Source organism: Schistocerca nitens, chromosome 2 (assembly GCF_023898315.1).
Source record: "Schistocerca nitens isolate TAMUIC-IGC-003100 chromosome 2, iqSchNite1.1, whole genome shotgun sequence".
NCBI classification, from domain to species: Eukaryota; Metazoa; Arthropoda; class Insecta; order Orthoptera; family Acrididae; genus Schistocerca; species Schistocerca nitens.
This window is the reverse complement of record NC_064615.1, coordinates 912,746,791-912,764,001: the sequence shown is the minus strand read 5'-3', so window position 1 is coordinate 912,764,001 and position 17,211 is coordinate 912,746,791. Positions and strand designations below refer to the sequence as shown.

At 42.0% G+C, this 17,211-nt stretch overlaps 1 protein-coding gene across 1 annotated transcript in view; it reads left to right on the top strand.

Annotated features, from left to right (window-relative positions):
• The window catches only part of LOC126234704 (glutathione S-transferase D5-like), a 35,496-nt gene extending 31,203 nt beyond the window's left edge, over window positions 1–4,293 (top strand). The window contains exon 6 of the mRNA XM_049943448.1: window positions 4,057–4,293. Within this exon, the coding sequence (XP_049799405.1) occupies window positions 4,057–4,203 (147 nt within the window). The 3' untranslated portion in view covers window positions 4,204–4,293. The remainder of the gene's footprint in view (window positions 1–4,056) is intronic.
• Window positions 4,294–17,211: the final 12,918 nt, after the last annotated feature.

The following is a 17,211-nucleotide window of genomic DNA, read 5'->3' as shown; positions in this document are numbered from 1 at the left end:
GGAAGCAGCTCAATAAGATGGGTCGACTTGGAGGCGTGGTACAATGGCAGAATCGAGCTGTTGTTACGGGTGGTTATAATTAAAATAAAGCTACCCACAGAGGTCCAGTGTGGACTGCAATTACCTTATGGCGGCGAAATTTGGTAAATATGCTATTGCGTTAATGCGGAACAGTTTTATGCTGAAAAAAATAGTTCCTAATTTGGCCACTAGGTGCAAATCTGGCGCTGTACAGCATCTATTCGACGTCTCCGGTGTTCATGTTGAACAAATTGTGTAAGCGGTGCTTAAAAATGGAATCAACTTTATGCCCTTCCCACTTTCTTGACCTTTTTTGCCCACGACTTGTTCTTAATCCACTAGATATCAAAATATGTCTATGCGTCTTTCTTCTATTCACAGCGCTAAATTTACACTTGGTGGCCAAATTTGAAACCATTTCTTTTCCCCAGTGTACATCGGTTCCGCGTCAACGCATTAGAAAATCTATGAAGTTTTGCCACAATACGACAATTACAGCCCACAATGGACCTCTGTGATTAGATGCACTTTAGTTATATCCATCCGGTATTTTCACGTTTCCATGCACACTGTGAATGAAGATGCCCGATTTTTGGATGTATCAGCGTGGACTTCCCAATTTATCTACAAGGTATGATGTACCACTTGCAGAAACATAACCCGGGTATGAATGTTGGTCGCAGAAGGATCCTAAACGACAGGGATTGGAGACGACTGTCGCCCCTTCTCAATGGCAATCGGTTTCAAATTCGTCAGGAATCTTTGCTGTTAGTGAACATATTGGGTTGGTGTATCAGTTTGTGGCGTTTTTGTTTTGCATGGTGGTATTCCATCGCTATGGGTTTATTTATCGATTGTAATTTTTTGTCTCTAGTTCACTGTTGCTATTTAATTTTACGTAATGCCATTTCATGATTTGGAGACGGTGAGCTGAGCTATGGATACTACAAAATGGTGTGGCAAGTGGAAAGATAGGAACAATTTCGATGTATTATTCTGTTTCAGTTCAACGGAGAGATGGCAGCAGCGTAGGCAGCTAGAAACACTAGCGCCTTGTATCTCATTGGTCAGAGTATTGCAATAAAATGATTTTCTCGTTTTAAGGAGGATCGTTGTGACATTAGTCTCTCTCCACATTCAAGAAGACCTTCCGGGTTTGATGAAGATCTTTTAAACACATTAATCCACAATGATCCACGTCATTGTACTGTAGAAATGGCAAATGTGGTGAACTGTGGTGATCACTCCACCATCGTGCGACATTTGCAAGCAAGGGGGAAGGTTCAAAAGTAGGATGCATGGGTACCTCGTGCTCTAAGCCAAAATCACAAAAATCAGCTAGTGGTCATATATACATCTCTGCTCGCTCGTTATCAGTTGGTTCGTGAACAACATCGGCCATTCCTATCCTGTATTGTACCGGTGACGAGAGATGGTATCTTTCTGCTAAAATAAGGAAAATAAAGGAATGGTTGAGTCCACAGAAGCAGCAACTCCCCATATAAAGAGCTGCGCGCACCTATAAAAGATCATGTTAATTATCTGGTGAAACTGCGATGGTGTGGTGTACTACGAATTGCTTCGTCGAGGTGTAACCATCACTGCTGCCATCTGTTGCCAACAACTCAGACGTGTTGCAGACGCAATCCAAGAACAACGACCAGGTTGACTGGGTGAAGTAACGCTAGTCCACGATAACGCCCACCCGCAGTCCGCTAGACTGACAAAAAACACTGTGCGGGAGTTGGAATGGGAAGTAATTCGGCAATCACCTTATTCATCTGATCTTGCTCCCTGAAATGTTCACCTTTTCCGCTCTCTATCGACAACCTTCAAGGAATTTCCTTTCCGGATGAAAATGCACTCCGAACATGGCTTGACGAGTTCTTTGCCTCAACCCATGTGATTTCTAGTCTTGGAATCGAAAAGTTACCCCAACGTAGGCAGACTGTTGCAAATAGTGAAGGAGAACGCATTACAGGTGGCTAAAGTCTCTATTATGTGTGTCTACTGTGTTCATTAAAATTGTGGAAAACACTACGAACGTTTGCACCAACCCAGTAGGTGTATCTCAAGCAGTTTCCGAACGAACATTGTGAAGGGAGCTGCATCCAATGGGCATTTGGAGTCACGTTACTCACAAAAGGCCATTGCTCTCTGTAATACATAAAGCTGCAACCCCTGAATAAGAAGTTAGACAGTAGCTCTCTGGACTCACGTAGTGTGTTTCAATGATTCTTGGCTTTTTCCTCTCTTCAAATTGTGGAAGTAGTCAATTGTAACGGCAGCCCAATTAGGCGCTGGATACACTGTGGATGAAGGGCGTAGTTCAGGCCAGAAGTGATTAGTGATGTTGTGGGCGAGGTTGACGAATGCATAGGCACCATAACCGACCTCGACTGGCACGCTAGATCTTCCGATCTTAACCCAACAGAGAATGTGTGAGACTGTGTGGAACAGCGAATGGACTCTCCTCATCCCCGAACGGATAGCATTATCAAGACACTATATTATCGTTATTTTTCCTGGGGATAACTTTTTTGCTGGAGTGCCTATCTGAAACTTAGACGAATAAGAATGATGACATTCTTTGATGAACCTGCCCAGTTCAAGAAATAATTCCGGACAGAATTTGTTGTTCATGTGATGCTCTGTACGACATTTACAGCTATGCGTACAAAGTGGAAACAGATGGTGGGCAGTAACCCTGTCAGTGGCTGCATGATCCACAACAATGACGCTGTTCACATGTTCGTTCGACAACGTCTCTCTCGATAGCTTCGATTTATCTTGTGAACTCTATTTAGGATTTCCGTACTCTAATGTGTTTATCATGTTGCCTTACTGTTATAATCCTCAGCTGACACATCAACGGAAAAAGGGAACAACTGCGTTTCAGTGGATCCAACTGGAGTGTAGCTGTGTTAATTGATGTACATTTTCTAAGTATTTTCTGTTGTAGCCATATTTACATGTAACACATCTACGACCAATTCATTCTTCAGTAACTTATCTTAAGACAGTGCAAGTTGAAGCCGGCCGTATGCACGTATGTAAAGTGGCAATCTCCCAGTAACAAACAAAATTATCGTTCTTCTGCAACGCGGATAAATCAGCAAATTCGCACGTGAAAGACGTGTGTAGTATGTCTTCAGAGGCGTATCACATGTCCATCTATCATTCCAAGCTCTGCTGGTACTGCTGTAGAGATCCCAGCGGGATATCTAATGTGCGTCGTAAATTGTGAAAGAAACAATTGATAACACATTTCGTGCGCCACCCTATAGAAAAGAGTCACGTCCGTATTTACTTGAAAGACAGTATCAGACTGGAAAAAAATCTGTAATAATCTTAGTCTCAAAATAAAGTTACACAATTTATTCCTGCGATATTCTATCTCCTTAAAGCTGTATGTACTAAATTTTATTTTGATGAATTTCTAATGTACATACAGTCGATTGTGACATAATATTGTAATATTGTCTCATCTTCAGTTACCTGTTAAGTGGGTTACATGAGTCGAAATCAAGCGGGAGCTGAGTGATACACTGACTCTAATTATCTAACTGTGTGGCAGATGCATTATGGGCGCCTACCTTGATAGAAGATCAGTTACAGTAGTAACAGCATGCAATTCATGAAGTACACCCAACAGGTACCTGACGATGAGGCCATACTGTTTTGAAATCAGTTGTACGTACTTGAGATAAACATCAGAGTATAAATAAAAAGTACGGCTGTAAGGAAACTGACTTCTATTGGAATAGATAATGAACAGCTGAAAGGCCTCAAAAAAAGTTATACAGGTTTCACCGAGAGTTTATTCATTCCATGTTATAAATAGTAGAGCTTTAGTCACGAATTTTGCAAATGCGTCACACACTTCGTACTTGTATCACTTAAAGCGGTCTGGTAGGCCTTCTTTAGTGAAATTCAACTTTTTAGCGTTGTTGGTATTTGTTGGTGTGTCTATTTTGTTCACTGGTACCAAACCATTAGCACATTGACACTAATCTTGTTTCTTTTTTCTTTCAGTTAAATCCAGAATCCGGACTTGATCCAAACAAATACTCTAATATCAAGCAGTGGCTTAGTCGTCTTGAAAGTTCTAACAGTAAGTATGCGGATCAAATGGAAGCATTCCGCGCATTTGTAAAACAAATCCAGCAGTCAAAGAAGTAAATGCATACAGAATTTGGGAAAGTACAGTTTTGTAGTAAAATGTTCTAAAATGTTAATTTTCTAGCTCAATAAAACTTTTTCTGTGACTTACACTTGCATCATTTATGCCTTCAGTTCGTTAATATGATGGTGTGTGGGAGACAGTATGAGTGGAAGACAGAAGATGAGGGCATCAGTTTAGTAACATACAGCCAAATCCACATTTTTACCACAGTCTAGGTCAGCATACGTTGTTTGCCATTTCTTCTTTCAGTAGGATGTGGGAAGATGATTTCCATCTCTTTCACACACATGCTTCAGTATTGGTCTACAATTGTGGTAGATCCATCTATCGCCTAGAATCTTCTGCACAAGCAAGAAACGACGCTGCTGGCGATATTCTACTCTTGGCCCACTTGGCGCTTTGTACTGTCGCATGCGTCAATTACAATTACAAAATCGTTACACACATTTAATAAACATGTTGCGACGGGGCGGTAAATAATAAAGAAGAAGTGCGGTTGCAGAATTTTCACACGAAATGTGCGTATACAAATGTTGGTTAAAAATATTATTGCAAATTTTTGCTCTCACGTAAGTCTCAGGGGATGATTTCCACACTTGGTGCATTAGTACACTTCCACACCCGCGCATTTGTTATTGTTTTTTAATTAATTATTCACTCAGACATAAGTACAGTTAATACTAGGGAACAAGAATTAGGCGATTATATACTAAAATCAGTTTTTCACGACACAGTTCAATCACTATTTATTGGCGTTGTTCTTTTCTTTCACACAATGAAATTAGCACTGGTGAGACGATTTGCTGTTCTGCTTTAATAATAATCTGACTCCGAGCCCCCAATATCAGTAATGTAGGCTGCTATAAAAGAAAATTATTCAAATAGTTCGAAAAGAATCACAAGTCCCACTGTCCTCTTTGTTCTAACAGTTTTGGCGCGAAATCACAGTTCGCCACATGTTCACTTACGACGATGTATACCTCGTAAATCGCACTCACACAAATAATCGTAGCACTTCCAGTTCACCAGATATATGATTAAACACTTGCACTATTAAACAACACTCAAAACAATTCTCAAACGACCACATGGGCCACCCTCAAGTGGGGCTTGCTCGCCACCCACCCTCCAAAACGACTGACCGCTCGCTTTTATAAGCTCGGATGTCCACCCCCCCCCCCCCCCCCCTGGTTATGCAAGTACCAATATCACGAGTTAAGGTTACAAATTTTGATACATACATCCCTCGACAGAAATAAGTACACCATCGGAGCCGCGCTAAAAAGTACATCTAATTTACTATGTCACATTAATTTCTAGGATTATTCTATCGCGCTTAAATCAAGTTTTAGTTTTTGCAAAATTTCGCCACCTAGCGCAAATTTGTTTGTTGACATCTGTGCTGCAAAGTTTTAATATAGAATTGCATGTAGCACTGTTTTTAGGCGTAATCTATAGCGATCTACACACTGCGCTGCTCAAAATCTTCATATCTATAATAATTAATTAATTATGGGCGATAAATGTTAATAATAATTTGCAAACAATGAAAACTATTGCAGGTTAAGTGTATAGTATAACTTAACTAGTTTAAAATACGTGTGATTCCACCCAAAATATTATATAGTGCCGTTCTTTACGTCATGAATTTTCTATTGAATTTTATAAACAATTTCCCCTCAAACTTTGTTTATTGCTCTTTATGGGCGTAATTATTTACGAATCTTAATATATGAATATGGCACTCGATCCGCTATGACAAGACGTTTTTAATGAGTGCTCGCTCGTCTCTGTAAGTTGTTATTTACTAATATTATTAATCTTTCAGTATTCGTGATATTAACCGACTTTGAGATTACTATAACTTTTGCGTCTCGTGACTACTTGAAATAAAGATCGTTCAGAAGGTGCATATTGCTGACCACAATCCACTGCCGCATCGCTCTTCACCGTAAGTTACATAGTTTTCGCGTAACAAGCGAAAAACCAAACAATGCCCCAAGCTGCAGGCCACGTTGCAAATCTCGCGCAGGCGCGCCACGCGCTTCCGCGAATCGCGCACTATGTAGCGCGCTCGCTCTCCACAAAGCAATCCTTGCATACTAGAAATATTCATATAGTAACGGGGGTTTGTACCGTCACAGTGTGCAATTACTTACGCTATATACACACTTAACGGCGTTGACTGAACACGAATGATGCAAGTCTCAATCCAGAACAGCGCCTCACCGGACTATTCATGCAGACTATTGGTACCACCAAGGACATGTCTGTTAAGGAACTCATTCACAATGTGGCTCATTGAATGTCATCACAGTCACGCGTACTGAAAATGCAAGTGTTTCACTCGTGCATGTTGCATTTGCACATACAGATCGTCGACAAAAATATGAAAACACAACACATTATGATGCCTAATACGATGTAGAAAAACCGTTGATATTAAAAAAACTTCCAGTCGTCCAAGAATGGGTAAATACAGGTCTGCATTTTTTAAAGTGCAAAATAGTGGCACCTTCAGGTAATGATGATAGAGGTAGACAGCGAACGTGCACTATTCTTTCCAAAGTAGACCACAAACGCCCAGTAATATTGAGATCTGGCGATGTTGGTGGTCAAAGGAGATGAGGCAATTCATCACAAAACCAGTCCTGGACTATGTGAACCGTGTGAACAGGAGTCTGCCTTCTTGGGATACAGCGTCAGCATTGGAGAACAAACATTGTTCCATGGGACCGAGCTTATCAGTCAAAATAGTCATATAATCCTTGGCAGTAACACGGCATTGCAGAGTAGCCAAGGGGCAGACGGAATACCACTATATGGCAGTCCAAATCATCACCAAACCCCGCCATGTTTCACACTTCGGACGTAAACCTAGATAGAAGCTAGAAACAGTGTGAAACAAGAGTCATCTGACCAAACAACTTTCTTGCATTGCTTCGTAGTCCATGTTTTATGGATTCGGCACCACGTTTTACTGTTACGGGTATTACATCACTGACGAATGATGCTGGAGTTTCAGTTAGACCTCTAGTTGCCTGCTTCTGGACCTCCCTTCGTGTTGTTTTGATGCTGAAAGTGTTGGCGAGTGTGACATTGAATACTGCAGTGACTTTGCAGCTATCGGCCTCTTAGTTTTCGTGACAGTCCTCTTCAGTGAACTTCCGTGATGAACACTCAGCACACACTTGCGTCAGCTTTTTGAGTTAGTGGATGATGTTTTTACACTATCCCTGTATATGATACAAATGTTCGGTACGTTGCCTCTTGAAACATCAAACACTTAAATGCAGTCACAACTACACAGAACACTTTTCTGACCACAACTGGCTCTTGCAACGTCTTGAAGGCATTGTACAGGTGCTGATCGTGATCAAATACAACAGCGCACCTGTAGGCGTGGCCAGCATCTCACTTACGTTCAAGCATGCATTTCTCGCGCTGTTTCCATACTTTTGTCCAACCCCTGTACCTTTACCATTCCTCAGTTTATTATGTTGTACCAAGGACGATGAAAAAGTGGAACTTCAACTGTTGGGCCGTTAATAAGTTCGTGGTTCCGGGTGTTCGTGTCTTGCCACTCAAGTTTTGATTCAACGTCTTGTTTGTACCCACTGGAGAGAATTTGGACTCCATCTTCATACACTGGCCTTCTGAATTTGAGGAGTTTCCTAGGCAGCTACAGGAAATCATCGTGAAGAGAGATTGATTCATTTTTAGAAACTCTCTGGCAGGGTTGTAGAGAGCTACCTTTCGACAAAAGTGCTCAACATGTTTCTATGGAATTTATCTAGATCCTGACATATTTTTTTCAGAAATTTCAGTATTATATCATCGTGCCACGATGTGTCATAACCTGCTGTCAGGTCAACGAAAACCACCCCGCTCTTGAATTTCTCTGGTAGTCTGTTTCTATGTGAGTAGCCAAGAGGAGCACTTGCTCACTGCAGCTTCTACGGGGTCTAAATTAAGCTTCTCAAATGGTGCTATTGAATTAATTTGGTCTTGTATTCGGTCTAGGACAATTCTTTCCAAGAATTTACAAGTGCAGCTAAGTAGAGATATTGAGCAAAACTGTTCTGCAGCTGGTTCTTCTTTTCCTGGCTTTTTTACAGCAACAAATTTATCTCTCTAAAATTCTGCTGTTAATGTTCCTATGCGAATAATTTCGTTAAAAGGGGGACCAGCAGCTTTTGCGTTGTAGGATTACTGTGCATCAAAAATTCAGGTAGAGACCAGCTCTACCTGCAGGTTTTCTACGTTCCGTATGGCTTACGGTTCTCTCCATTTCGGTAATCGTAAATGGAGAAGAGAATTCTGGAATAGGATGTAGAGTTTTCTTGATGTTAGCAAGTTCTCGCTTTATTTACTGAAAATTTCCTTTACCTTGTGGAACCTTGAAACTCCATTAAGTGACTGGCGATTGTGTCGAACGAGACCGTTGACTTCTTTGTGTTATGGGACGGGCCCAAGCTTCCGAATCAGTGTCCAAGGTCTTCTATTGGAGAGCTTGAAGTCGATGTCCGTGCTTTCTTTATTTCAGTTTTCACTCACTCGTTCATTCAAAGAATTCATCAACTTCGTAGCTGTTGATTGGAACTTTGGAAACTCTCACTTTTCTTGAATTTATTATATACTTGGTTGATCTGTTAGTTCCCGCCACGAATGTACTCTTTACAGCACCCTCTGATTACGCTGTTCTTGACAGTAAATATGACAGTAATTTCGATAACCCTCAGAAACTTTGAGTACGAGTTCGGTTAGGCGAGAACTCATACAACCCTTTTCAGATTTACTGAAAGTTCCTATAGTATACGGGGCATCGCAGTGGAAGAATACGTAACCCGTGGGACTTGAGACTGGGGCGATGTTGACTTCTGGGAAAGTCTTGAAGCACTGTTCTGATCATAGTTCGTGTATTGGGGTCGGAAGTGATCACAGCTGACAGGCAGAAATCAGGTGTGCTTTCTGTACACCATCTTCTACATTTGAATGCACTCTTCCCCTCTGCATCACAAGGGAATTTTAAATTGTTTGTTTCCATAAATTCTACGAGCACTCTTCCGATTCATCCCATAGAGCATAGCCCTATTTTTGACCTTGACTGTCGAAGTCGCCTACTTACGTTGAGGTGTATTCTAGAACTGGAAACTGTTTGGGCCAGATGGTGTTTGGTGGTTTGTAAATATCTACTACGCTTATGTTTCCAGTATTAACCACCATTACTATCACGTTTCCTCCATTCATTTTCTCTTCGAGAATAACTGAGACACTCTATGATTCGTTGAATACAAAAGTGTCAATCCCATGTTTGACGGTAGTTAATGCTGGGCACAAGTTTATAACCAGGGATATGACTTCGCTTTCACGGAGGTTTCTCGCCTCCGGTGTGAGTTACCTGCAGGGCTATGACATCCACTTTATACTGAAGTAATATTTGAGACATTGCTGCGTTCTTATTTCTCTAAAGGCCGGAAAATTCTGAGCAGTCTACGATTTCAGGTCGGTTCTGAAAAGTGCCGTTTATGTAGGAAGTTATACTCGCGATGACTGTAGTCATCCCCAAGATCCCACCATGCATAATCTCATCTAGATGTGTTCGCCGTTGTAGCATAACAAATAAATATGGAGCAAGAAAAGATAAGATTTCGTTATATGTTCATCTGAGTTCTTTTTATTTATTTTTCCTTCGTCACAGCAACATTGCTTCAATGAAAATAATGTGGCATAGAAAAATGGTAATGTGAATCTGATCCTCAAAATGCTAACGAGACTCTTTCTGAAAGAAAAACCATATGAAAAAGCACTTTCATATTTTTTAGGTGAGAGTACATGTGCCTGCCTTTGTCCTTTCTTCTTACCGACAGCGTAGCATGTTTGTTGCGACGCTAAGTGTATTTCCTGACAGAGAAATGCAATTTAAAGTTAATGCAAAGTGTGTCAATTTATTTGTTAACTGAATCACTACAACCCGCCGGATAAGAAGTCACGTACATCGTCTGGATTGTAAAAAAGGGCAACTGATACATCCGGACAGCTGCCAGTGCGTCGTCGGTCATGGAATAAAAACATAAATCTCGTCTATAAATGACCTGCTCTGCAAAGAAATTGCAGGTATTTGTTACTTTCATGAATAGTGATAATAAAAGTTTACTTTCTCTCATTCCTCTATGAAGCTCGCCATAGGCATAGCAACAACCATCCATTGTCGTGCAACAGTATAAACAGTCCACATAACTGAAAAAAATTCAAATATCTTTCAATCAAAAAACTTTCTCTAAGAAAATTTATTATTTACTTTTTTTTAAAATTACACAACATCGTGCCACCCCGTTGGCTTGCCACTCTAATAATGTGTGTCAAATGTACATGACGCTCAGAACCGCTAAACCATAATACTGTTCCAAAATACAATGTTGCAGATACAAATAGCGGACTCGTAATGGTGTACCATAAGTGTACGGACTTCCACGTTGTTCTGCCATGACGCAATATTTTCTTACATATTTCCAGAATCTCTTAATTTATGGGCATAAATGATTTGGTCATGCCTGCTTCTATCACAAAAGCCTTACCATTCAGTTCTGACAAATACTTACGCTTCTTCTTTACTTTTCAAATCATATCTCGTTATAGTTCCCATTGCCCACAATATACCCCGTCTTCCACTCCCACCCCACTTCCTTCCAGAAGTCCTTCGGTTCTCTGCTCTGCCCGCTCTCCATTACATTGTGCGAACTGCCTTCTATGCAATACCCTGCATATCTCCCTGAAATATTCTCCTAGGGACCAAACTTACGACAAAATTCCCAATCCATTCGATTATTTTCTATCTCACTTTCCATTTGTTATCATATTTTTAGTTCAAAACGTTAATAGTCACTTCCATCTCTTCTTGGTAGAACAACACCGTATTTTTGTGTGTAAAGAACAAAAACTCTTGTCTAGTGACGATCAGCTAATATGCCGTAAAACAAGACGAAAGAAATTAATAGCTGTAGGACAATTACAAACTGTATGCTTCTCAAGCTTAAATACACAATGTGATCAAAAGTATCCGGACACCTGGCTGAAAATGACTTACAAGTTCGTGGCGCCCTCCATCGGCAATGATGGAATTCAATATGGTGTTGGCCCACCCTTAGTCTAGATGACAGTTTCCACTCTCGCAGGCATACGTTCAATCAGGTGCTAGAAGGTTTCTTGGGGAATGGCAGCCCATTCTTCACGGTGTGCTGCACTGAGGAGAGGTATCGATGTTGGTCGGTGAAGCCTGACACGAAGTAGGCGTTCCAAAACATCTCAAAGGTGTTCTATAGGTTTCAGGTGAAGACTCTGTGCAGGCCAGTACATTACAGAGATGTCATTGTCGTGTAACCACTCTGCCACAGACTATTCATTATAAGCAAGTGCTCGATCGTGTTGAAAGATGCAGTCGCCATCCCCTAATTGCTCTTCAACAGTGGGAAGCAAGAAGGTGCTTAAAACTTCAATGTAGGCTTGTTCTGTGATAGTGCCACGCAAAACAATAAGAGGTGCAAGCTCCCTCCATGAAAAACACGTCCACACCATAACACCACGCTCTCCGAATTTTACTATTGGCACTACACAGGCTGGCAGATGACATTCACCCTGACATCGGATCGCCACATTGTGTAACGTGATTCGTCACTCGACACAACGTTTTTCCTCTGTTCAATCGTCTAATGTTTACGCTCCTTACATCAAGCGAGGTGTCGTTTGGCATTTACCGGCGTGATGGGTGGCTTATGAGCAGCCGCTCGACCACGAAATCCAAGTTTTCTCACCTCCCGCCTAACTGTCATAGCACTTGCAGTGGATCCTGTGTAGGAGAGACTAAGATAACTGTAAGATTATTTTCATCCAAAAAAGAAAAACGTAAAATAATCCTTAAATTTTTAAGAGATTATGTCCTACAAACATAATTATCAATAACTACGTGCTCTGTATATGACAGCACAAATATGGTGTTATCGTAAGGCGTACTACGCTAATTTTGGTGCCTATCTCATTCTACATCCATACATTTTCTCCTTCTGATTAATATCTGTGGAATACGATAAAGAGTGAATGGATGAGTGAATAAATGCTCAACGGATGGAGCAAAAACCTACTTTCTCATAAGTGACTGAAAGAATAGAAATATGCGACTAGATAGGATGTGGACTTCATCGCAAACGATGCAATGCTCAACTGGCGCTTCAGTAGTTTGCATTTCGATGGACACAACCACATAGCTAAACTTAAACGGCGGATATATAACGCATGGGCTGAAGAATGGGAAGAAACACCGTGGTAAAAAAGCTGTGCCATGGGCTACATTCAGAATATCTTGGTTTACGGACTGCACATCCAACAGACGGTACCGAACGTCAATGGTAAGGACAACTATCCATCTTTGTTTCCTCCTCTGCAAATTTTTCCGTACTTCGTGCTACAGAGATCAACAAGTATCTTTGTGGGAGATACTAAGGTAACTGTAAGATTACTTTCATCCAAAAAAGAAAAACGTAAAATAATCCTTAACTTTTTAAGAGATTATGTCCTACAAATATAATTATCAATAACTACGTGCTCTGTATATAATAGCACAAATATGGTGTTATCGTCAGGTGTACTAATAATGTGATATAGTGCTCTTTTCTTGGTATATGTATCAAATGGAAATAAAATTAAATAAAAAGTATAACACAGTCACAGCTGTTGCCATCCAAACCATTGGATCACTTTCAGCGAAACTTGGTACACATACCCAGACTGGAAAGTGCAACTTTTGTGGTAAGAACCACGTACCTCTCAAAGTGGTGGTTATGGAGAAGAGATATAGCTCACGACACAAAACCGTGCGGTTCTAGGCGCTTCAGTCCGGAACCACGCGATTGCTACGGTCGCAGGTTCGAATCCTGCCTCGGGCATGGATTTATGTGATGTCCTTAGGTTAGTTAGGTATAAGTAGTTCTAAGTTCTAGGGGACCGATGACCTCAGATGTTAAGTCGCATAGTGCTCAGAGCCATTTGAACTGAGATGCGTGAAAAACTACCGCATGATGCAGGACGTTTTAATTTATTACTTCTTCATTACAAACTCTATTCACAACATGTTTTGTAGGCTGTAGCCGCGTATACCACTGAAAGTGCCTCCAAAATTATATCATTGCACATAGTTTAGGAGATGCGGCGTCATAAACATTGAGCTGTGAAAAACTGTAACTCCAGTACGAAATTCGCTTGAGATAAAGGTGTGTATAAATAACTGTGAAATTTGTTAAATATACACCACTGGCCATTAAAATTGCTACACCACGAATATGACGTGCTACAGTCGCGAAATTTAAATTCACACAAGGTTGGCGCCGGTGGCGATACCTACAACGTGCTGACATGAGGAAAGTTTCCAACCGATTTCTCATACACAAACAGCAGTTGACCGACGTTGCCTGGTGAAACGTTGTTGTGATGCCTCGTGTAGGAAGGAGAAATGCGTACCATCACGTTTCCGACTTTGATAAAGGTCGGATGGTAGCCTATCGCGATTGCGGTTTATCGTATCGCGACATGGCTGCTCGCGTTGGTCGAGATCCAATAACTGTTAGCAGAATATGGAGTCGGTGAGTTCAGGAGGGTAATACGGAACGCCGTGCTGGATCCCAACGGCCTCGTATCACTAGCAATCGAGATGACAGGCATCATATCCGCATGGTTGTAACGGATCGTGCAGCCACGTCTCGATCCCTGCGTCAACAGATGGGGACGTTTGCAAGACAACAACCATCTGCACCAACAGTTCGACGACGTTTGCAGCAGCATGGACTATCAGTTCGGAGACCGTGCCTGCGGTTACCCTTGACGCTGCATCACCGACAGGAGCGCCTGCGATGGTGAACTCAACGACGAACCTGGGTGCAAGAATGGCAAAACGTCATTTCTTCGGATGAATCCAGGTTCTGTTTACAGCATCATGATGGTTGCATCCGTGTTTGGCGACATCGCGGTGAACGCACATTGGAAGCGTGTATTCGTCATCGCCATACTTGCGTATCACCCAGCGTGATGGTATGGGGTGCCACTGGTTACACGTCTCGGTCACCTCTTGTTCGCATTGACGGCACTTTGAACAGTGGACGTTACATTTCAGATGTGTTACGACCGTGGCTCTACCCTTCATTTCATACCTGCGAAACCCTACATTTCTGCAGGATAATGCACGACCGCATGTTGCAGGTTCTGTACGGGCCTTTCTGGATACAGAAAATGTTCGACTGCTGCCCTGACCAGGTCTCCCACCAATTGAAAACGTCTGGTCAATGGTGGCCGAGCAACTGGCTCGTCACAATATGCCAGTCACTACTATTGATGATTTGTGGTATCGTGTTGAAGCTGCATGGAATTCTGTACCTGTAACCCCATCCAAGCTCCGTTTGACTCAATGCCCAGGCATATCAAGGCCGTTATTACGGCCAGACGTGGTTGTTCTGGGTACTGATTTCTCAGGATCTATGCACCCAAATTGCGTCAAAATGCAATCATATGTCAGTTCCAGTATAATATATTTGTCCAATGAATACCCGTTTATCATCTGCGTTTCTTCTTGGTGTAACAATTTTAATGGCCAGTAGTGTACCTGACAATATTTGACATTAGCGTATGTGGTCAAAGTCATGGCTAAAATCTCTTATCCCAAACCCCTGGAACGAGGATAGACGGTGAGGGAAAAGAGGAAATGGATGCAGACAGGGTGAGGAGGAGATGGGCAGAGAAGGGGAGGGGAAAATGGAGAGAAAGAGGGAGGGGAGGAGATAGACAGAGAAAAGAAAGAGACTGAGACGGGCAGAGACAGGAAGAGGAAGAGAGAGAGGCAAAGAGAAGAAGAGGAGGAGATGAACAGACAGATGAGGAGGAGTAAGTGGACAGGGAAAGGGGAGGAGATCTACAGAGCGGGGAGGAGACGGACAGAGAATGGAAAGAGGATTAGGCGAACAGGAAGAGGGGGAGGAGGAGTTGGCAGAGAGAGGAGGAAGGACGAGATGGATTAACTGAAGATTGGAATAAATACATAGCCAGACAACACTGAGTACGCAGCTAGTTAAATAATAAAGGTACGAGAGAAAGAGAGAAAATCACTAAACTTGAGCTATACTACTTGTGATGTTGCCAAACGGCTCCCATCTTTACTACTGATCATGTCGCCCAATGTTTTGACAACATTCATGTTTGTACTCCCCATCGTGGTCTGGCCTAAATATTATTATATTACTCCAAAGTCTTATAACAACGACCTTCACCTCGTCGATCATTGTTCATAATACGTTTTGGATGTTCTAGTCTTTACCCATTCTGTACTGCCAGTCCCAGAGACCGCTCCCAGAAACTGGTACGAAATGAAAACTTGATAAGACTCGAAGCAAAGACTCCATGTTCGCAAGCGATGTTGGCAGAGGTTGATATAAGCAATGGTTTAAAGAACCATGCCGAGAACGGAGTACGGACCATGAGCCGATTATGTAAAAGCGAGACAGATAACAATCCGTATGGCCCAGATGAAAGACTGGTAGTTTGTTTCTTAAACCATAGTTGGTTTTGTGTACGACATCGACTAGCTTAATTTGTGCAATTAACTGAATTTCAGCGAGACTGTATTGTGATCCCACTGAAGAATTCCTCATCAAGTCATTTGTGTGTCAGATTTGGTGCTGGTGGCGCAAGGGGTGCATTCACTAACATCGTTATAGTTTCCCGTGGCAAGGCAAGTTCATTCACCTCTGGGCCACCACATCAGACGAGTAGGCATTGCTAATCTCACACCGCAACACAAATTAGGTGCGATTTTACTCCCAGAGTGTCAGCTAGCGCCTACCACAGACGTGTGCTACCAGCTGGACCACGGTCAAGAGTACAATCTGGAAAGCTTTCCCTTATATAGTTGCCGGCCGTGGTGGTCTAGCGGTTCTAGGCGCTCAGTCAGGAACCGCGCGACTGCTACGGTCGCAGGTTCGAATCCTGCCTCGGGCATCGATGTGTGTGATGTCCTTAGGTTAGTTAGGTTTAAGTAGTTCTAAGTTCTAGGGGACTTATGACCACAGCTGTTGAGTCCCATAGTGCTCAGAGCCATTTGAACCATTTGAACCTTATATAGTTCGTCAGTGACTCCATTAGCGATTCCAACGAAAAGGTTTGCCAGAACACAGTTCCAGCGATTCCGCATGCAGGAACCGAGATCGGCACTCCATGCAGCAGAATCATTCATTCGCACCATGTCGGGTGACGTAGCGCGTATGCATGGTCTGCGTAGCCACTAACATGGCCAGCGTAGAGAACTCCAGATGACCAGATGATTCGTGTGTTGGTGCCCTTCATGCTCGATGGGTACGATCCAAAAACTTGCTAGGGTTTCGTGTAATGGCCACATCGCTCTTGTTTTTTCACCAAGGAGTACGAATCAACTTGGTTCGGTGTAATAGACTTGAAATTTGTATGAACTGCTCATGTGCAAGGTGTTCATTAAAGTGGACGTTTACCATGTCCCTACAAATGCCTTGTTTTTTTATATTTTTTTATGCCCCAGGAGCTGCCGCGTGTGGAGGTCAAGTTATACAACGGGGTTCCACCTCTATTTGAAAATACAAATTCTTCTTAGGGTATGTTTCCTTAACAGACATTTTCCAGCATTTTTCATCCGTTTTTAGTTCATACTAATATTATAAATGCAAAAGTAGCTGTTACTTTTTCACGACTGAGCCGGTAATCCGAATTTGATAAAATTTGGTACAAAGATAGCTTGAATCCTGAAGAATAACATAGGCTATTTCAAAAACAAAAAAAGACCCTTAATATGGGAAACGTGAGTGAGATGTGGACGACGCTTGTGTGGAAGTCTGCGACTCAGTGTTGATGGATTCTTCCGTGACACTGCAAATCCAATGTTTACTCATGCACGCATTTTTTTAAATTTTAAAAAGAACTGCTAAACCATTTCTCGAAGC